General features: G+C 57.0%; 1 protein-coding gene across 1 annotated transcript in view; it reads right to left on the bottom strand.

Moving 5' to 3' along the window:
* Caln1 (calneuron 1) overlaps positions 1 to 10,154 on the bottom strand; it is a 312,054-nt gene extending 301,900 nt beyond the window's left edge. The window contains exon 1 of the mRNA XM_026400459.2: positions 10,032 to 10,154. Coding sequence (XP_026256244.1) covers positions 10,032 to 10,154 — 123 coding nt within the window. The remainder of the gene's footprint in view (positions 1 to 10,031) is intronic.
* Positions 10,155 to 19,291: the final 9,137 nt, after the last annotated feature.

Here is a 19,291-nt window from a genome sequence, read left to right as displayed (position 1 = left end):
ATGAAAGATGTCCAGCAGTGACCAGCACTGGGCCACCCCTGAGGAGATCAGCAGTGTTAGGAGACAGAATCAACCGCAGACTGGGAGAGAAATCACCAGAAAACACACACCTGCTACAGGAATCATTGTCAAAATAAGAAGAAATCTTAAAACTCTGAAATAAGAAAACAGCCCATTGGGAAAATTGGGCAAAAGGTTTGAACACACACGTCACCAAAGAAAAATACACAGATGGAAGCAACAGAGACCTAAAAACATGTCACGGGGCGCCGCACACCCCACAGCGAGACACCACCACATACGCAGCAGGAGCGCTTGCCTGCTGACGGGCATGCACAGCGTGGGACACATCTCACGAAGCCAGCCGTTGTCCTGCAGGAGAGCAGTCCTGCCCAGGTGTGCCCCCGCTCACTGGGTGTCCCCACTAGCATGCCTGCAAGTGTCCACTGCTCTGACTGTGGCCTTCCATGCTGGAAAACCACGATGTCCTCCCAGAAGCCAGTGGGCGGTGAGTACACAGTGTGTGGCGAGCACACAGTGTGTGGCATGTCTACAGACGATTGTGATTCAATGACAAAAAGAAATGAGGTCTCCCAAAGACAAGGCAGAGAATGAGGGGGGGTCATCAGCAAAAAAAAGCCAGTCTGAGAAGAGCCCACGGCTTGCTCCCCACATGACCCCGGGGAACCCAGAACCAGAGGCACAAGACCAGTGGTCAAGAGGGGTCCAGGGGTGGGGGGCTGGACAAGCCAAATGCAGGGGCACTCCGATCAGAGACGCTCTCTATACGGTGCTGTGCCTGTGGGCGCGTGACGAAAGGCATCTGTCAAAACCCTCTAGACTCCAGCAAAGAGTGGACCTTTATGTATGCAAATTTGAAGAGTCATTCGGAAGGTCAGTTGGACCCCAGAAGGAATGCGGAGAGTGACACATCCATCTGCATTACGGATGTGGAGTGACCTCCCTGCAGAGGGCAGGAGAAAGTGCTGACTTTGGTGCTCTAGAAGTGGGAGGAGCAAAAGCGAAGGGACTCTGCCAGGCACTTAGTCAATACCACTGTCTCCTGAGAGCCTGAGAGAGCGCTGGTGGCATAACACACGCACCCTGCCCTGGAGCACACGGATGGCTGGAGGGAGCGGGGTGCTCCTTGTCAGAGAGGGAGTGGGCAGAGCAGGGGAGCCGCCCAGAGGATCCTCCGTGGTGGGTGGGGGGGGCCTCCGTACGCTTAGCTCAATACACCACAGGTGACCACACACAGGCACACGCTCAGACACATGTGGGCCGGGGAGTCTCTGGCTTGTCCCCCAGGAGGCCCAGAAGCCACAGCACACCTGGCACCAGGTCTGGCTCTCTGACACGATCTCCAGCGAAGGAACCCAGGGCAGGAAACAGGTCGGACGAGCCCAGAGCAGCTCATGGTGCCAGAAAGAGAGAAGATGCTCAATACATGGGCGCCCGCAGCTCCCGGGCCACGGGCACAGCGTTCTGAGCAAGAAAGGGAATGAAATTGTATGGGATCATGGCACAGGCGCGAGTCCACGCTGATGTCGATGGAAAAAGGAAGGAGGTAGGAGGGGAGACAAGACTCACACCTGTGTGGGGACGCCCCGTGGCACTCCGCCTCGCAGAAGGGGAGCAGAGCATCCATTTTTTTTTCTTTTTTGTTTAAAGCACTAGTTGCTTTTGTTTGGGGGCTTTTAGTTGCAGATGGACACAATACCTTTATTTGATTTATTTCTGTGCGTTGCCAAGGATGGAGCCCAGCACCTCCCCGGTGCTAGGCAGGCACTCTTCCTCTGAGCCACAGCCCAGCCCCACAGCTCTGCTTCTTAAGTGTGCTGTTTTAATCACCAAAGGACCCGACCAGAACAATTGTAGGGGAGGAAAACTTTATCCGAGGGTGGCTCCATTCCTCGGGGCTCCAGGTGAGGCAGGACATCATGGCGGGAGAAGGTGGCCGAGGGAAGCAGCCCACATGGTGATCGGCATGCATAGGGACGCTACTCGCCAGATATAAAATACATACCCCAGGCCACACCCCAGCCCACCTCCCCTGCCAACCCAACCCTCAGGGACTGCCCAGCTAAGCCCTGTTGGGGTTAGGGCACTGATGGGGTAAGATCTCAGGCCAGTCCTGTCTCCCCTGAACCTTCCTGCACCCATCTCACCGTGAGCTTTCGGGGGACCCCTCACATCCCCACCATGACATGGTCTGTGCATAATGTCTTCTGTCAAAGACTACAGCAGGAAAAGGGGAGATGACAACTTCGCAGTGGAGAAACCCAATGAGCACCTCTGTCGGTGACCAAGGTCAGAATCCACCCTGATGGTCTGCACCCAGGTGACAGGTGAGATTGGCACTTCACCTCTGTGGCCTTGTCCCCCAAGCCCATGCTACAGTCACCAGGAGACAGCCATCAGACAGGTCACAACACAGGAATACGCTGCAGGCCCTGCAGCCTGTGCTCCTCAAAGCGTCAGGCAGCGACACTAAGGAAAGTCTCCTGGGGAGAAGCGGGTCCAGCAGAGTGCCCCCTCCTGGAGGAGGTCCTGGGGACCCGAGGAGAGCTGAGCCTTAGCCGCTGCCGCATATGGACTTGGTCCCGGACTGTGACGCGCGTGACACAGGGGATACGAGTGTTGGGTTCAGGGCTCCTGGTCAGCCACGATCTCTCTGCAAATCCAGAGTGATTTCATACGTTTGTAAATTTTATAACTATTTTGTAAGTTTACTTATAAAATATTTAGTCTCATCTTGTGTCCCCACCTATGCCTTTCCCTAAAAGGTGGCATAAAAATCTGTAGCAGGAGAGTGATGAGCTTGTATGTCCATCACTCTGACCCCAGGAACCTGTCGGTGGATGCGGCTCTCTCTCCTGGTCATGGGGTCCTGCTGGCCTCCACTGCTGGGGTCCAGGGCTGGTCAATCACCCTCTTTCTCGGCCGTGAAATGCTCTCAGGAGCCCGGCATCCACCGTCAATATTTCAACGCCCTCTTGGGCACAGATTGCTAGAGATGACCGGGCTCTGTCCAGGCTGTGCGTTCTGTCCAGGCCCTGGGCTCTGTCCAGGCCTGGTGCTGCCCTCTACGCCCGTGCTCTCTTCCGAGGGCAGAAGAGCTGCTCTTCCTCCAGGGTCTCTGCCCCAGGGACTGAGTGAGCCCCGGGGGGCACCCTCCTCTTCCACGCTGAGCTGGGCAGAGGCCGCTTGTGGGGCCGGTTCCCAGGGTGAAGCCAGAGCCCCGTCCTTGGTACTCACCCCAGCACCCTTGGGGGCCGGGTCAGAGGAGTGGAAGCCCAGGTCCTCTCACCTCCTCTCCAATTTGTGCTTTTTTGTCCAACTTTTGGCCAGAAAATGGAGGGAAGCCTCCTGCATTTCTCCCGTGTCATGCCCTCCTCTTTCCCGGTCCAGCCCCAGGGTTAAACCACAGAAGTGTCGGAGCTTTTCCTATTCACACCCGGAAAACAGCTCGACATGGGGTCTCCCCAAGCAGAGTCTCCCCGTCCGCCTGGAGTTGGCCTGGAGTTAGTTAACCTGGAGTTAGTTAGTCTGGAATTAGTTAACCTGGAGTTAGTTAGTCTGGAGTTAGTTAACCTGGAGTTAGTTAGTCTGGATTAGTTAACCTGGAGTTAGTTAACCTGGAGTTAGTTAGCCTGGAGCCTGGCAAGTTTCCTCTGCCCACAAAGCTTGGCTCGTAAGCCTCGTGTCTCTAAGCAGTGGGACAGATGTCCTGCCCTGGGGCCCAAAGTCCCTTGACTTGAGCTCAGGCTTCAATCAAATACCAGCTGAGGGGAGAATTGCCACGCACCGGTGGAGTCTCTCCCAGAACACCATCTCTGTGGCCTGCTGCTGAGGTAGACAGCGTTGGATGGCTTGTCCAGGTGGGGAAGAGGTCAGAGGGAATGGTTCTGGTGGTAAGGAAACAGGTTACCAAGTGGGATGGAGCTCTGTCCTGGGACGTCCTTGGGACAAAGACACTTTGGTGGTGAGAGAAGAGGGCAGGGCTGCCCTGTGCAGGGAACATGGCTGAGAACCCCTCGCAGGGAGGACCGAGGCTGAACCCAAGGGGTCTCCAGTGGAGGTGGAATGATAACCTTCCTTTCCACTGACCTCTGGGTCCAGCTGTCCCTTCCATATGGAAGAAACCAGGCGGCTCAGGGCAGGACAGCACTGGACCTCCCTGGAGGCCTTCCCGTCACACAGAGACGACGCACTCATTCCAGAACATTGTTTACGAACCACTGCAGAACCCAAGGTGGAGGACCGTCGCCGTGCCCTCCACCAGGGCTCACTATTTAGTGCCTCGACAAAGAAGCACACAGGTCATTATGTCACAAGTTTGTTTTGTTTGATATTTGGGGACTGTTTTTCAGTATGATTGATTTCCGTTGTTGTTGCCTTCTGTTTTATACATTTGAAAACATAATTTACAGGTCTCATGAGACTGCCAAAGGGATGCATGCATAAAAAGAAAACTCTTGAAGTATTTCTTCTGAGTCTCAGAAGATTTCTTGGTACATTACAATTTTTCCCTACATTGAAATTCCCCATTTATTCCCAAGATTTTGGTAAATCTGTGATTTATACACATCTGTCGTGTGATGATGGTGGTGTGGAGGATAGAGGGGCTGCAGTGGAGGAAACTGCACACACACATGTGCACACATGCACACGCATGCACACATATAAACGCATGCACATGTACACACATGCACACAATCCTGCATGCACATGCACACACACACGCACACACATGCACACACACATGCACGCACACATGCATTCACATGCACACATGCACACACACATACACATGCATGCACATGCACGTGTACACACACATGCACACACACAAGGCACACATATGCACGCACACATACACACACACCCCTGGTGGATAGCACTGTGTGCTCCTCTGTGGAGCTCAGGGTCACACCCGCTGCACGTGCAGAATAGCTTCATTGAAGACTGTTCTTGACCCTGTGTCCTCTCTCCCCCTCGCTATGTGACTTCAAATATAAGGGAGGAGGAGAGAGATGGAGAGGGAGGGAGAGGGAAAGGGAGTGAGGGAGAAAGAGAGGGAGGGAGGGAGGGAGAGAGAGGGGAGGAAGGGAGGAAGAGAGGGGGGATGGAGGGAGAGAGAGGGAAAGGGAAGAAGGGAGAGGGAGTGGGAGGGAGAGGGGAAGAGAGAGGGAGAGAGGGAGAGAGGGAGGAGGGAGAGAGAGCCGTGCAACCTAAGCCGACATCAGTAGGGGCCAGAAAAAATCAGGGTGCGATGGGAAGGGTGCTAGCGATGAGCCGCGGAGTGCAGCCAGGGTCAGAGGCAATCGCATTAACAGCAGCGAACTCCCATCTGGATGTGAAGGTGCTGATTTGAGTTGCCCTCGGCACCATCCCATCATTTCCTAAGTGGAGGGCTGGGTCCCCCAGGGCTGCACGCCTGTCTGTGTGCACCCACGCACGCGTTCATGGGTCCCTTGGTGTGTGCTGGGTGCACCCTGAGCCTGCATTGATCCTAACATGTGAACTCAGGTGGGTGCTGATCCACTGTCCCCAGAGCTGCGTAGGGAAGGGATTTGTCCCACGGTGGGGCATGGAGCCCACACACCAAAGAATGGTCGGAGAATGTGGACCCTCACTGGGTCCGGACACACCCGCACCTGATATCTGCCTCCACCTGAGAACTAGGGGTGTCCCTGGAGGGACCCTTGGCAGGCCGTTTCCTGACTCTGCGGCACAGTCATTCGCACACACCTGCCCACCGGCACCCCGCATCCCAGGCCCAGACCTTGTTTGAGAAAGCAGAGTTAAACAAGACCAGCCATTTCCTCGCTGTGGGGCATCTCCGGGGTTCCCCATGTGGTGTGATCCACAGTCTGTCTCGCACGGCGGGAGCATCATCAGAATCTTACTGGCCAGGAGGCTCATTTATCTTGATGTTCTGAGGATCCTCGGTGTGGCTCATGGGGCCCGAGAAGAGCCACGTGGAGTAAGTGGGTCCCAGTCGAGGGAAGATCTCCAGGGACTGGATCAGAGGACCCCAGGAGGGGAGGAGGCTGAGGTGTCTCCCTGAGAGCCCTTGAGATCCAGGGAGTGGCCCCAGCCAACGAGGGAGGGCAAGGGTGTGGCTGCCGCAGTGGAGCCAAGCCTGCCTGCTGCAGGGATGGTGGCCACAGAGGCCATGCCCGTGGGGTCTCCGGGAAGCTGGCCAGGGCAGCAGGAAGGAGCCCGGGGACGTCCAGCCCTCTCTGAAGGTCTCTGACTTAGCATATGTTGTCTGCTGTGACCGAGAGCTCCATGTTTACCACTGCTCCCTGGCCCATCCCCTTGTGCCCCAGCCCTGCTCCTCCGTCCCTCCAGAATAGGACCACGGGACAGATGGGGACAGAAGCCACATGACAGGGAGGGGAGCATGAGCCGGGGGTGAAAGCTGAGAAACAGAGCAAACAGCGATTTTTCCAAAAGCTTCAAGAACATGATGCAGGTTTCAAAAAGCAGGTGACGGCAGAAGAATGATTGTGCTGGGGAAGCAAAAGACGTTGGCGGAGAGAGCAGAAGGGACACACACCCTTGATGGAGCAGGGCTGTGAAGAGAGGGGGGACAGCGGCCAGGCACCCACAGGTCCTCTACTGGGAGGCCCTCCTGCACTCTGGTGGGCAGGGACAATGACAAAGGCAGGGCAGGGAGCCCAGGGAGCCTCAGCCCCGTCCAGCTTTCCTTGTGAATGAGAAGGTTCTTGGAGCGGAACAGTCCTGCTGGGGAGGGGCGGTGACCTGGCCTCCAGGTCACTGAGCCCTGCTGGGGCCAAGGCTGCGGATGTGGGGGCTGGGGGCAGTGGGACCCTCTCACCGTGTGGTGCAGGAATGGCAACGGGAGCTGCCGGGGAAGTGCTCAGAGAGGAACGAACCCAGTAGTCCCTGTGCACGGAGGTGTGTGCCAGGCCCCGTGGGTGCCCCAAACCTCAGGGGCACGGAACCCCACATAGCCTCTTCCTGCACAGGGTGTGTGACGGTGGCTTCACGTTCAGCCTGGCTGAGTGGAGAGAAGCCGGAGGCTCCAGAAGCATCATCTCTAGGTGCGTCTGAGGGAGCCTGGGAGGGACAGGCAGGGGAGTCTGTGCATGGGGACAGAAGATCTGCCCTCCCTGTGCGTGGACGGCCCAGTCAACTGGACCCTGAAGAAAAACATCAAGGAGGAAGGGACTCACATGCCCCACCCCTGATCTCGTTTCTTTCTCCTAGCACGAACACCCTTCTCCCCCAGCGTGGACAACCTTCTCCCCCAGTGTGGACACCTCTCTCCTGCCCTGGGACCTCAGAATCAGCTTCTTCAGCCTCTGGACCCCAGGACCCGCCAGGCTCTCAGGCTGCAGCCTCCCGAGTTCTGAAGCTTCTGGACTGGGCTGGACCGTGCTGCGGCCTCTCTGGTCCTCCACATCACAGACGGCCTTCGCAGTTCTCTCTGACTCCCCTCTGACGTACTCCACAGGGACAAGGCAGCCGTCCTGGACCCGCGCGTGTGATCAGCGCGAAGCTTGTTCCGTATTGTGCTACGGTGATGTTTTTAGACCACAGGTGACATTGGACGCTGGAAACTGCAGAAGGCAAAATCGCAGGCTGGGCTGAGCACTGTTGTGGGGTGGGGGCCTGATCCCAGGGGCCAGCAGGCCAGCCTGAGATACAGTGTGGACGGGGACACCACTGCTGCACCCTGCTACCACGCCCCAAGGTGTGCCCCCCAGGCGTAGCTCCTGGGGCGAGGGCTCAGTGACAGGCCCTGCCGGGCTGAAGAGTTCAGCAGAGTTGAGGTCCAGCAGGGCAGAGCCCAGGGAGGGAAGAGCCCGGGTCAACGGGGCCTGGAAGTCCCTGCTCCTGCCGAGGCCTGGGAACAATCGCACCAGGAGCAGAAATGAAGGGGCCTCATGAGGAGGCCAGCTCCATGAACGGTAGTGAGAGCCGGGCGATCTCAGCCCCTGCTGTGCAGGACCGTAACTCCCAGGGGAGTCTGGGGTCCTGCTTGTGAGGGACACTCTTTTTATAAGCTATTCCGAATGGGGGTGGGAGGGACAAGCAGAGGGAGAAGGAACTCTCTCTGGATTTCTATTGCTTCAGAGTCAGCAGTTTGTGACTCATGCAGTCTCCATCCGTGCTTTGTCTACACGTTTTCATTTCTAAATACTAAAAACACTTTGTTTGGAACACGGGTTATTTTTAGCTGCTGTATCAATAGTGTGCATCCATTTCTCCCCATAGGAGAAGAGCCTCCTCCAGACTGGGCTGGGCAGCGCCAGAGAGGCCGACTGTTTACCTAACTGTGCTACCTGTGTCTCCCTGCTCCCTAGAGACTCTTCGAGGTGGCCTCCTGTCCTTACTGACCATCCTTGAGTCATTTCCAGACCTCGTCCTAAGATCCACAGGCCCCAGAGTCCTGGACGTCCCTCAGGATGCCAAGCCAAGGAGCTATCTCCTCACAGCCTAGAGCAGAGCCAGTTCTTGACCCCTCTGCACCCTTGTGCAGCTCTAGAGGAAGGTGAAGAAAGGGAGGCCACACCCAAGGTCACCTCCTTGACAGAGAGCCAGCCCGCCACATCTTAGCAAAGACAGGAAGGCAGTCTGCTGTCCTTCAGTGGACAGACAGGAGAGGGGCTAGAGGGAGGCTGGAGGTGGGAGGGTCCCACCTCTGTAGGCCCTGCCCTCTGTGTAAGGCCTCTGTCCACCCCCCCACCTGTCTGGCCACTCAATCGGCCCCTCTGCTTTGGGTCAGTGCTTTTGGTCCAGGAGGCAGGGGGATCCATTTGTAAAAGGCGCCGACTTTCAGCCTTAATAAAACACAACTTGATTCTAAAACAAACACACAGCCCTTAAATAACAGCCTCGTAGCTCCCAAAGTGGAACCTAAGACCAGGGTCTTGAGGCGGAGGAGGGCCCCACTCCTCTGCTCCCCACGCACACCTGTAAGGAACTTCACTCTTAGACTGGTCCGAGTGTCCCCCTGGGGTCCTCTCCTAGAAGGGTGAATTGGGACAGGTCCTCCTCTGGCCCCTGGCCAACCTTTCTGAGCCCATCCTTGGGGCATGGCATGGTGTCAGCTGCTCTTGCCTTCTTCCAGAACTTTCCCCAGAGTCCTGGCCAGCGTGCCCTCAGCCAGGGCCCTGGTCACCAGCTCCCACCCAGATTTCCCAAGCAAGGAGTGTCCCGAGCAGGCTCAGGTAGGGTCTCCCTGCCTCCTGCGCCTGAGCCCACAGGCAGCCCCCAGTGCCTGGGAGAACATTCGAGAAATCAGTGTAGCCACCAAAAACCCTTCCACTTCCTTTTTGCTCCATAAACCTAAATGCACTGTCCCCACTGTAAGCACTGTGACCCACCACTTGGAGCTGGGGCCAGAGCGGGGAGAGAGATCGCCTCCAGATGGCCTCGGGAGGCAGCTGCAGGACTCACCCTGGACCACTCCTGGGGCCAGAAAACACACAGACCACAGTTCCTCCTACACAAACCCCCAGGGCTGAAATTCCTCTTGAAAGTTTATAGCCCGAGTGTCTCCAAGGAGAAGGTAAAGAGCGAGATGGAAACCCAGGGCAGCCTGTGGCTTATAAAGACAGCACCTCTCGCCCTGGGCTGGCCCGCTCTGCACTGGGGGCCGCAAGGCATGTGTCCAGGACTCCTTTGGGCTCAGACAGTTTGGCGGGAGCCTGGTCCTCCTCAGACTGCGAGGTCTGGTCCTCCCTCTCCTCCTGGAGGACAGGCTGAGCATACACTTGGGTGACCGGAGGTGGGCAGAAGCCATGCAGGGAGGCCCATCCAGCACCCGCTGCTCCGTGCTCAGTCCTACCAGACAGCAACCCCTACCATGCCAGGCTGCAGACCCTCCCTCTGCCCACTCCACCGTCAGCCCCAGGAACAGCAACTGCTCTGTGGACAGCTCGCCCTGGGGACCCCCGCCCAGGCATGCTTGGCACAGAGTCTGTCTCCTGGACCCTGCGTTCCCCCCGCCTGAAGGCTGCCAGCCAAGCCCGGTCCTGGGTGGGGGAGACTTGCCAGGTGGGGAAGTCGGGGGCCTGGCTCCGCGGCGGCTCCTCTGCCCCTTCGGGGGCTCCTTGGCCCCCCTTTTGCTCATTCTCAGGCTTCCCCTCTCCAGGTTGCTCGGGCAGCCGCATCGGGGGTCCAGGGCGGTGGTCTCAGGGAGGTTTGGGAGCACATCAAAGGCACGTCAGCGAGGACACTGGGGCTCTGCAAGGAGGTGACAGAAACTTACTGCAGGAAACAGCCTGGGGTGGTTATTTACCCAGAGTCAGCCGTCTAAATAATTCAACCCGCCCTCCGCTCCCCAGGACAGCGGCGCGAAGCACAGTCCTGGCACCAGGAACACGGTGGTGGCTGTGACAGATGTTTAGTTATTAATAAGACCTCAATGTCACAGCGGGCATTACACAACAACCCCTAGTGCCCTCTGGGACCGGCTTTCACATGGCAGGTACTTTTCCATTCGCACCCCCCGGGCTCTGCAGAGGGCCCAGGGGCCACCAGCTGACTGCGGCCCACGGGAAAGCCCAGCACCGCCCAGCGTCAGTTTTCTTGACAGTGACATCAAGAGAGCCCCAGAAACCAAGTGAGTACCTTACGGAGTGAGTGACACCAAACCTCCGGGGTTAGGACACAGTCACAGTCCACTGCGAGGCCATCCTACCCTCCCTAAACAAAGCAAGGGCATCCAAGGACAGCGCCCCCTCACCAGCTCCTACCCAACCAGGGTGTGGGACCTCAGGGCCCTTCCACGTCGCCAAGCGGACAGTCCTCTCTTTCTGACCTCTGGCTGACACCTACTTGCCGTGGCGACTCAGTTCAGCGGTCACCTCTTCCGACACCACCCCTGATTGGCCCTGTCCTGTGGCTGGGCTCAGGCACCCTCAGCTCTGCCTATTTCTGCTGCTGTCGGTCCCCACCTATCCCCTCCCTCCCAGGACTGCATTGAGAGATCTCCCCACTGGGGAATGACTCTGAGGTGCATTTGCTGTGTGGCCCGTATGGGGCCAGCGGTAGAATGACAGGTGCCCATGGACACTGATGGGAACAGCCTCTCCTCGGGACTCTTTCTGTTGGGTTCCATTTTGAAGTTAAAGTAGCTCTACAATAACACGTGGCATCTCCAGAGATGGGAGTGCAGGGAGTGTGGCCAGGACACAAACAAAGGCCCAGTCACCATGGACAGAGCCTCCTCTGAGAAAGTGGGGCATGGGGACATCTGTAGGTGGCAACAGGCAGACAGGGCCTCACGACTCACTGCTGGGCCCAGAAGGTGCCTCCCAGGCAAGATGTCAGCACTGTTCACAGCCTCTGGTCTGAGAGGAGTGCCATCCACGCCTGGGAGTGTCCTCATCTTAGAGTGCTCTCGTCTGGGGAGTGTCCACTCCTGGGAGTGCCATGCCTTGGGAGTGTCCTTGCTTGGGGAGTGTCCACATCTGGGAGTATCTTCGCCTGGGGCGGTGACCTCAGACACATCGTCACCCATAGGTCTGGCCCTGGACTCCCACACATGTGTCAGCACTGGGCTCCAGACAGACACCCAGACAGACACGCACCAGGTCAGATGCGTGGTCCTCCTGCCTGGACACCACACAGCTGCACAGAGCCGCACACTGCTCACACGCCCTGTGACTTGGGTTACAGCTGCCTCCGCACACGCCGCAGCACACCTGTGCCCCCAAGCTTCTCGGTCGTCTTGGTGAGTTACACGGAGAGCAAGTTTCCTGTGCCATCACGGCAGAAGATTTTGAAAAGTGACATTTCATTTTCAGATACCCTTTTAGTTACCATGGTAGTCCCCGCCGTGAGCGGTGGCTGGTGGTAAACGCAGACCTCAGAGCAGAGAATCAGCTCCCTGTGTAGATGCCTCCAAATGCACAGAGGCACCCCCAGGCAGAGAGGAGCCCGGGGCAGGACGCCAGGTGCCCTCTGAGCTGCCAAGCTAGCTGGCACTGCCCAGAGCTCTGTGAGGGTGCCCGAGCTCCTGGTCAGGGGCACTGGAACCCAATCGACTTAATTGCTTGGCACGTGCCTACAGCTCAGCAGGAGCACAGCCTGGAGCTGGTGGCTCCCAGTGAGGAACAGCTGCTCCTGCTCAACTGGCCTCTGGTGCCCTTCACTGCGACACTCATGATGTGCCAGAGGGGACAGAGCCAGGAGGACAAACTGGAGTCGGCTCCTCCAGCCTGAAGCCACCTCCCCAAGCTGAACTCCCCACGTCACGGCTGCCTGGCTGAGAATGGGGAAGCCAGGTCCCACCACAAGCTGGGCCTGACCACCCAGCCTGGCCTCTGGGTGCCTCCTAGAGGACAGGCCTGCAGCTCCCTGGCTCCGTCCTGAGGGACAGAGCCTCCTGGGCCTCTGTCTTGTGCATCTTGGGGCCACAGTTAATTCCTGCTGAAATGGCCATTGGTCCCCAATCTTCTGCTACCTCACGTCCAGACTTCTCGGAGTGATGATTCCAGAACTTGCTTTCTCAGTCTACTTGCCCTTCGTCTTTATTGCCATCATCTGAAGGTCGGCAGGAGCTGGCTGTTGAGCTAAATCAGGAAGCTAGAGCTTTCAGCTAACTCCAGGGCACACTCAGTGTCCTCTTCAGCTTTTTGTTCTAGCAGGTGACAGGCCCACTTCCTTCAGCACCTAAAACATCACTTGAGCACTGGCTGGTCCTTCCCTCAGGGCCCAGGCCAGCAGGAGTCATGCTGGGACACCCAAGCAGTGACAGTGCCTTGGTTCTGCACTCTGGGTGCTCCTTCAGCTGCGTCCCTTCCACCAGCCCAGGATAAACAGGTGCAGGGGGGTGGTCAAGGAGAGGCCTCATGGAATCAGACGGGCCATACCTACCTACGCCTCGGGCAAATTTGTCACCCTCTATGCCTCAATCACCTCATCTGCAAAACGGGCCTCCTGGATGGTGCCCACTGGGGCCCTGGAAAGTGCAAAGCACAGAGAGAGAGCTCGCGAGCCTTCCCTGTTCGCTCTTCCTGCTGTCCGTAGCTGTCAGAGCTGTGACCATGCCGCAGCCAAGACATGGACACGTGGGACAGAGGAGCTGCTTGCTGCTCCCTCAGGCTAAAGGGTCGGTTTGTGCTCAGGAGTCCACAGGGAGGCTTTGGGTCCCTTCTCTGTGCCACCAGACACATCCTTAAAGGGGCCCTGGGCCTTCTCCCAGAGAGCAGCTGCACAGGAGGACTGGTGTAGGTGGAAGGTCAGCCTTGTCTTCTCTGTGCCCACCTGCTGCAAGGGATGCCGGTGACTCCCCTGTCTGAGCCCTTGCTGGATCTGGTTCTTTGGGAGTGTCTAGAACCACAGCCATGGGAGTGGGAACTGCTGAGAACCTAAGGCTTGTGGACAGAGCATAGGACCCAGCAGCCTTGAGGAGCATGACCAGGCCAGAGATCTGGGCTGCATGGTTTCATTGAGTTTTCGGGGTCCTGAGGCCCGTGTTTGTCTGACTGATCTTCAAAGACCTAGCTCCAGTGGTCACCAGGGAACGTTTCCTCTTTTCTGGCCCCACTGGGGCATCAGGTCAGAGTGCGAGTTTTCACAGCTGCTGAGGGTCAAGCTACCACCGTGTCCCCTTCGGTGCTTGACAGAAGTTCTGCCTGCAGGACTTTCCTCCACAACCCTCTGCACAGCTGGTACTGCATTCATCCCACAAGCAAAAGCCACCTTTATTACAATTCAGTTTTTATTACAAAACCAAATATAATACGGTTTTGAAGATGTCTTTGGGACATATTCACAGGCCACCTGATGTTTAGTGGGACTGCAAAGAGCAATGGGTCAGAGACAGCTCCAACCAGCCCCAGAGCTCAACGCCAGGGTCACGGGACGTGGGAACCCTGGGGATCCTGGGTACCTCCAAGAGGTCATGTGGTGGTGAGCAGCAAAGTTTCCTCGCTGCTCCTGCACTGACCCACTCTGCAGACCTGGGTGTCCACTGTCTCAATACTAAGGAGCCTGAATTGAAGAGCACAAATAAAAGGTTACAAAACACACAGGAACTGCACAAAGGGAATGTCTACTGGGTTCCTGGAAAATGCAAAGCCCAAGTCCCTAAACACAACGCAAACTGGAACTTGGCTTTCTCCCACCTCTGCTCAGAACCAGGGAGCTCTCGGGGAAGGGAAACCCACGTCCAGACAGAGCTAGGGTTCTAAGCCCAGGTCGGAAGAGCCCAGAGCTCCTGTGTGTAACTGTTTTGTGGTGCTGCTCCTTTGCATTGGGGCTCAGATCACAGAAGCAAAGCACCACACCCGGGGTCCTCCAGGGGACATCAAGAACTACAAATGGCCAGGCACTGAGGTGCTCGCCTGTAACCCCAGCGACTCAGGAGGCTAAAGCATGAGCGTCACAGGTTCAAAGCCAGCCTCAACCACTTAGAGAGAGCCTGAGCAACCTACCAAGTCCCTGTCTCAAAATAAAACAAAGGGCTAGGGTCTGGCTCAGTGGTAAGCACCCTGGGTCCAATCCCTGGTACCAAAAAGAAAAAGAAAAAACCACAAGTGGCCCAGAACAGTTCAAGTTAAAAACCACAATCAAATCAAATAAAAAAATAGTGGCTATTTCCTTAACATAAATACACATCTCCCCATATCAGCTCAAAGGTCAATTTCCAGGGTCTCACTGCTGAGGAAACACCAGAGACATCACAGCTAACATCAGTAAAAGGAAGGAGGAAGAAGAAGAGAGAGAGGAGAAGGACAACAGAAGGAAGAGGACAAGAAAAATAGAAGAGGAGGAGGGGGAGGAGAAGGGGAGGGGAGGAGGGGAGGAGGGGAGAAGGGGGAAGAGGGGAGGAGGAGGAGAGGAGGGGAGGAGGGGAGGAGGGGGAAGGGAGGACCAGGAGGGGAGGTGGAGGGGAGGAGGGAGAGGAAGAGGGGAGGAGGAGGAGGGCAGGAGGTGGAGGGGAGGAGGGGAGGAGGGGGAAGGGAGGACAAGGAGGGGAGGTGGAGGGAAGGAGGGGAGGAGGAGGAGGGGAGGAGAAGGAGGAAAGGAGGAGGGGAGGAGCAAAGGGAGAAGGAGGAGGGGAGGAGGAGGGGAGGGTAGGAGGAGGAGGGAGAAGGGAAGAGGAGGGGAGGAGGGGAGGAGGAGGAGCAAAGGGAGGAGAGGAGGGGAGAAGGAAGAGGGGAGGAGGAGAGGAGGAGCAAATGAAGAAGGAGGAGGGGAGGAGGAGGAGGAAGAAACGAAGAGGGGAGGAGAAAAGGGAGGAGGAGGAGGGGGATGAGGAGAAGGGGAGGAGGGGGAGGGGAGGAAGAGGCGGGAAGAAGGGGGAAGGGAGGAGATGGAAGGGAGGAGGGGAGGATGGGAGGAGGAGGGGAAGAGGAGGGGGATAAGGAGGAGGGGATGAGGAGGAGGGGGATGAGGAGGAGGGAAGGAAGAGGGGATGAGGAGGAGGGGGATGAGGAGAAGAGGAGGAGGAGGAGAGGAGGAGAAGGAGGAGAGGAGGGGAGGAGGGGATGAGGAGGAGGGGAGGAGGAGGAGGGAAGAGGGGGGAAGGGAGGAGATGGAGGGGAGGAGGGGAGGAGGAGGAGGAAGAAAGGAGGAAGGGAGGAGCAAAGGGTTGAGGAGGAGGGGAGGAGGAGGGGGATGAGGAGGAGGGAAAAAGGAGGAGAGGAGGAGGAGGAGGAAAGGAGGAGGGGAGGAGAAGGAGGAGGGGAGGAGGAGAAGGAAGAGGGGAGGGGAAGAGGAGGGGAAGAGGAGGGGAGAAGGAGGGGAGGAAGAGGGGGAGGAGGAGGGGAGGAGGAGGAGGAGGGGAGGAGGAGGGAGATGAGGAGGGTATAAGGAGGAGGAGGAGGAGGGAAGAAGGGGAAGGGAAGAGATGGAGGGGAAGAGGAGGAGGGGAGAAGGAGGAGGAGAGGAGGAGGAGAGATGGAGGGGAGGAGGAAGAGAGGAGGAGGAGCAAAGGGAGGAGGAGTAAAGGGAGGAGGAGCAAAGGGAGGAGGAGGGGAGGAAGAGGAGGGGAGGAGAAGGAAGGGAGAGGAGGGGGAGGAGGAAGAGCAAAGAGAGGAGGAGGGGAGGAGGAGGGGAGAAGGAGGAGGGGAGGAGGAGGAAGGGAGGAGGAGGAGGAGGAGGGGTAAGGGAGTAGGAGGAGGGGAGGAGGAGCAAAGGGAGGAGGAGGGGAGGAGGAGGAGGGGAGCAGGAGGGGGAGGAGGAGGAGGGGTAAGGAAGGAGGAGGAAGGGAGGAGGAGGAAGAGGAGGAGAAGGGGTAAGGGAGAAGGAGGAGGGGAGGAGGAGGAGGGGAGGAGGAGGAGCAAAGGGAGGAAGGGGGAGGAGGAGGACGGAAGGAGGGGAGGAGGAGGGGAGGAGGGGAGGGGGGAGGGGGAGAGGAGGAGGAGGAGGGGAGGAGGAGGGAAGGAGGGGAAGAGGGGAGTTGGAGGAGAAAGAGGGGAGGGGAGGAGAGGGGAGGGGTTGGAGGAGAAAGAGGGGGAGGGGAGGAGAGGGGAGGAGGGGAGGGGAAGAGGGGAGTTGGAGGAGAAAGAGGGGAGGGGAGGAGAGGGGAGGAGGAGGAGAAGGGGAGGAGGAGGAGGGGAGGAGGAGGAGGAGGAAGAGATCAATATGCCTGCTGCCTAACACTGTGTTACAGGCATCAGCCAATACACTTGCCCAAGCAATTAGAACCCCATGATGGGACGGGAGATGCAAAATAAAGCCTCCCTCCTTAAGGATGACAAGAATTCATGGGCAGCCCTTAGCAGACTTTGTAAAGTGGTGGGACCAGAGCCATCGTGGAGAACTCAACAGACTTCACATACAGACAGTCCTGAGCTTGAAGAAGTAATGGATGAGCCAGCTCTATTTATAATAGAAAAAAATAAATTACGAGTTTTACATATTTAAAAATCATATCGAAAGGAAAAAGTACTGTGATTCCTAAAAATAGAAAATACTAAAGCATGCAAACACAACTCTATTTCAGGCCAATGGCCTGACTACAGAAAGAAGGATTTTTTTTCCAAATTACTACAAAAATAATATTTTTACTTTATTTTCAAGTGAGACATATTCTAAGAACAAAAGACCCACAAGAAGTGATAATAAGAGATTCACTGAGTGCCGTTAGGAATCAGGGTTTTCCATGTTAGAAAAAAGCGCTACAATATAAAATATTAAGGTTAAGTAAAACCCCTGAAATCTAGTTGAATATAAATATCAGCGTGAACCCTGGATTTACTCTTCTCTCTTAAAACATGTGTCCCCGTATTGTCATTTAAAAATCATCAAAGTGATCACACTCAGAATCAGTGAGGAGCGCTGGTACCCGAGTGCCGTCTCTAAGTGCCTTTCCAGCTATGCAGAATCAGGTCCGGGGAGGAAGGACAAAGGTCAGCCCAGGACTTCCCACCAGGCTGAAAGCCGGTGAGCAGGTGTCCTAGGACCAATGCGGAGCCTGTCCCTGAGCACAGAGGGCCCAACTCGTGGTCATGAAAATGGTGCCAACACACCCACCGAGACACTCACGCCTCCTTCAAGATGACGTGAGAGGAAGGAACCGAACAGTGCTCCCGCCTCTCCACGGACAGCCCTCAGGGAGCCACCAGGAAGGGATACCCGGTTCCGTGGACAGGAAGCACCACTAGTAGGTCCCCAGGGGGCGGGCCTCCTGTGGAAACCAAGCTGGGACAGTAAAAATGTCCCACATTCCAACCCCTGTTGCCCTTGGTTGAAAGTCCTCTGTTTCCAGACCCTGGAAGTTTCTAGAATCAGTCAATGACAGGGCAGAGAAATCCCCAGAGCCCCAGCTCTCCCTGGAGGATCCCTCCCCACCCTGAAAGGACGCTCCCAGATGCCCAGGGTGGCCGCAGCCCCGGGCCTGGCTCTCCTGATAGGACATCGCTTGATAGGATCACCCGTGGCCTCCTGCGCACAGTGAGGCTACTTCTGTCAGCTCTCTGAGGACGTTTTCTGGAGGCCACGCTGGCCGAGTCCCAGACCCCTGAAGAGACCAGCGCCCCCTTTAGTCCCAGGGTCCCCAAGTGCATGTTCACCAGGGGTGCCACGGCAGGATCTCTGATACAGTAACACACATGCACACTCATAGACACGCTCACATACACTCATACACACACTCACAAACATCCACACACTGTCACACACACACACACAAAACTCACAACCCCATCAAAACTCAGGCTGAAATCCAAGATACAAGATTTTAAGAGGTGGGACCAGGCAGGGCTGTGAGAGGTTTTAGGGGTGAAGACCCTGACCCCAGGAGGGGGTGAGTCCCCTCGTGATCCACGCACTGACACGTGGTTGAGGGAGCAGCTCTGTTCTAAAGTGACCTCAGGCTGCTTGCTCTGGCTGGCCACAGGCTGCAGCGCTCTGCCTTGGGACTCTGCAGAGTCCCCAACACCAAGGGTCACCCGTAGGCAGCCCCTCAATCTTGGACTTCCCAGCTTCTGGAACTAGAAGAAAGAAATTTATTTTTTCTCTGCAACTTACGCCGTCAGTGGTGTTCAGTAATAGCCACAGAAAATGTACGAAGACACATGCGTGCACGCTCACACCATGTGAGCCCTCACACACGCACACTCACGCAGGCCCCCCTTCCACCTCCACACGCCTCTGCTGTCCCCGGGGCTTTCTGTTCTGGGTCCCCTGGTAGAATTAAAGTACTCCTGACAGCAATTGAGTCTGGCAGCTAATAACTTAATTATCAGTAAATCTCTCCTCGTCACTCCCGCCAGGCAGGAGCGGGGGCGCGAGGCAGATCGACGCGCTGGAGTCTGCTGAGCGAGGACCTGGGACCTGGGACCTGGAAGCCCAGAGCGTGGGAGGGCCACAGGCTGATGAGGCTCCTGAGTTCTGGGACTGGATCATCCGTTTTGTGTGCCCACTCCAGATCGGGGACCTTGGTGGGGCTCCAGCTTATGAGCTAGAAAGCAGAGTGACCTGCAGAAGAGACTGACCCACCAGTCCCCGCCAGGATCAGGGAGACGGGGACATAGAGTCAGCGACTCTCCCTGCAGGAGCAAAGCCTGGTGGTGCCACAGGCTCCTGTGCCCCGTGGAGGAGAGACCCTCACGCCAACCTGCTCCATCCCTAAGGCCCTCTCTCCCCACAGTGAGGCAGCTCAGAATTTCCCAGAGAAACTACAAAACAGCACAGGTTGGCAATGCCCAGTGCCCACCACCCACTTGCCCAGTTCAAGGAGACATCAGAGGGGGGACGTCCTGAATCCTCCAGCACTCGGATGCTCCTGCCAGGACATCCAGGTGCAGGAGCTGTGCATGGGGGACCTGTGCTTGGGCACTGGCCTTCCCTC

Source organism: Urocitellus parryii, chromosome 9, assembly GCF_045843805.1.
Source record: "Urocitellus parryii isolate mUroPar1 chromosome 9, mUroPar1.hap1, whole genome shotgun sequence".
In the NCBI taxonomy this organism is placed as follows: Eukaryota; Metazoa; Chordata; class Mammalia; order Rodentia; family Sciuridae; genus Urocitellus; species Urocitellus parryii.
Note: the sequence above shows the minus strand (reverse complement) of the source record. Positions and strands in the feature narration are given on the sequence as shown.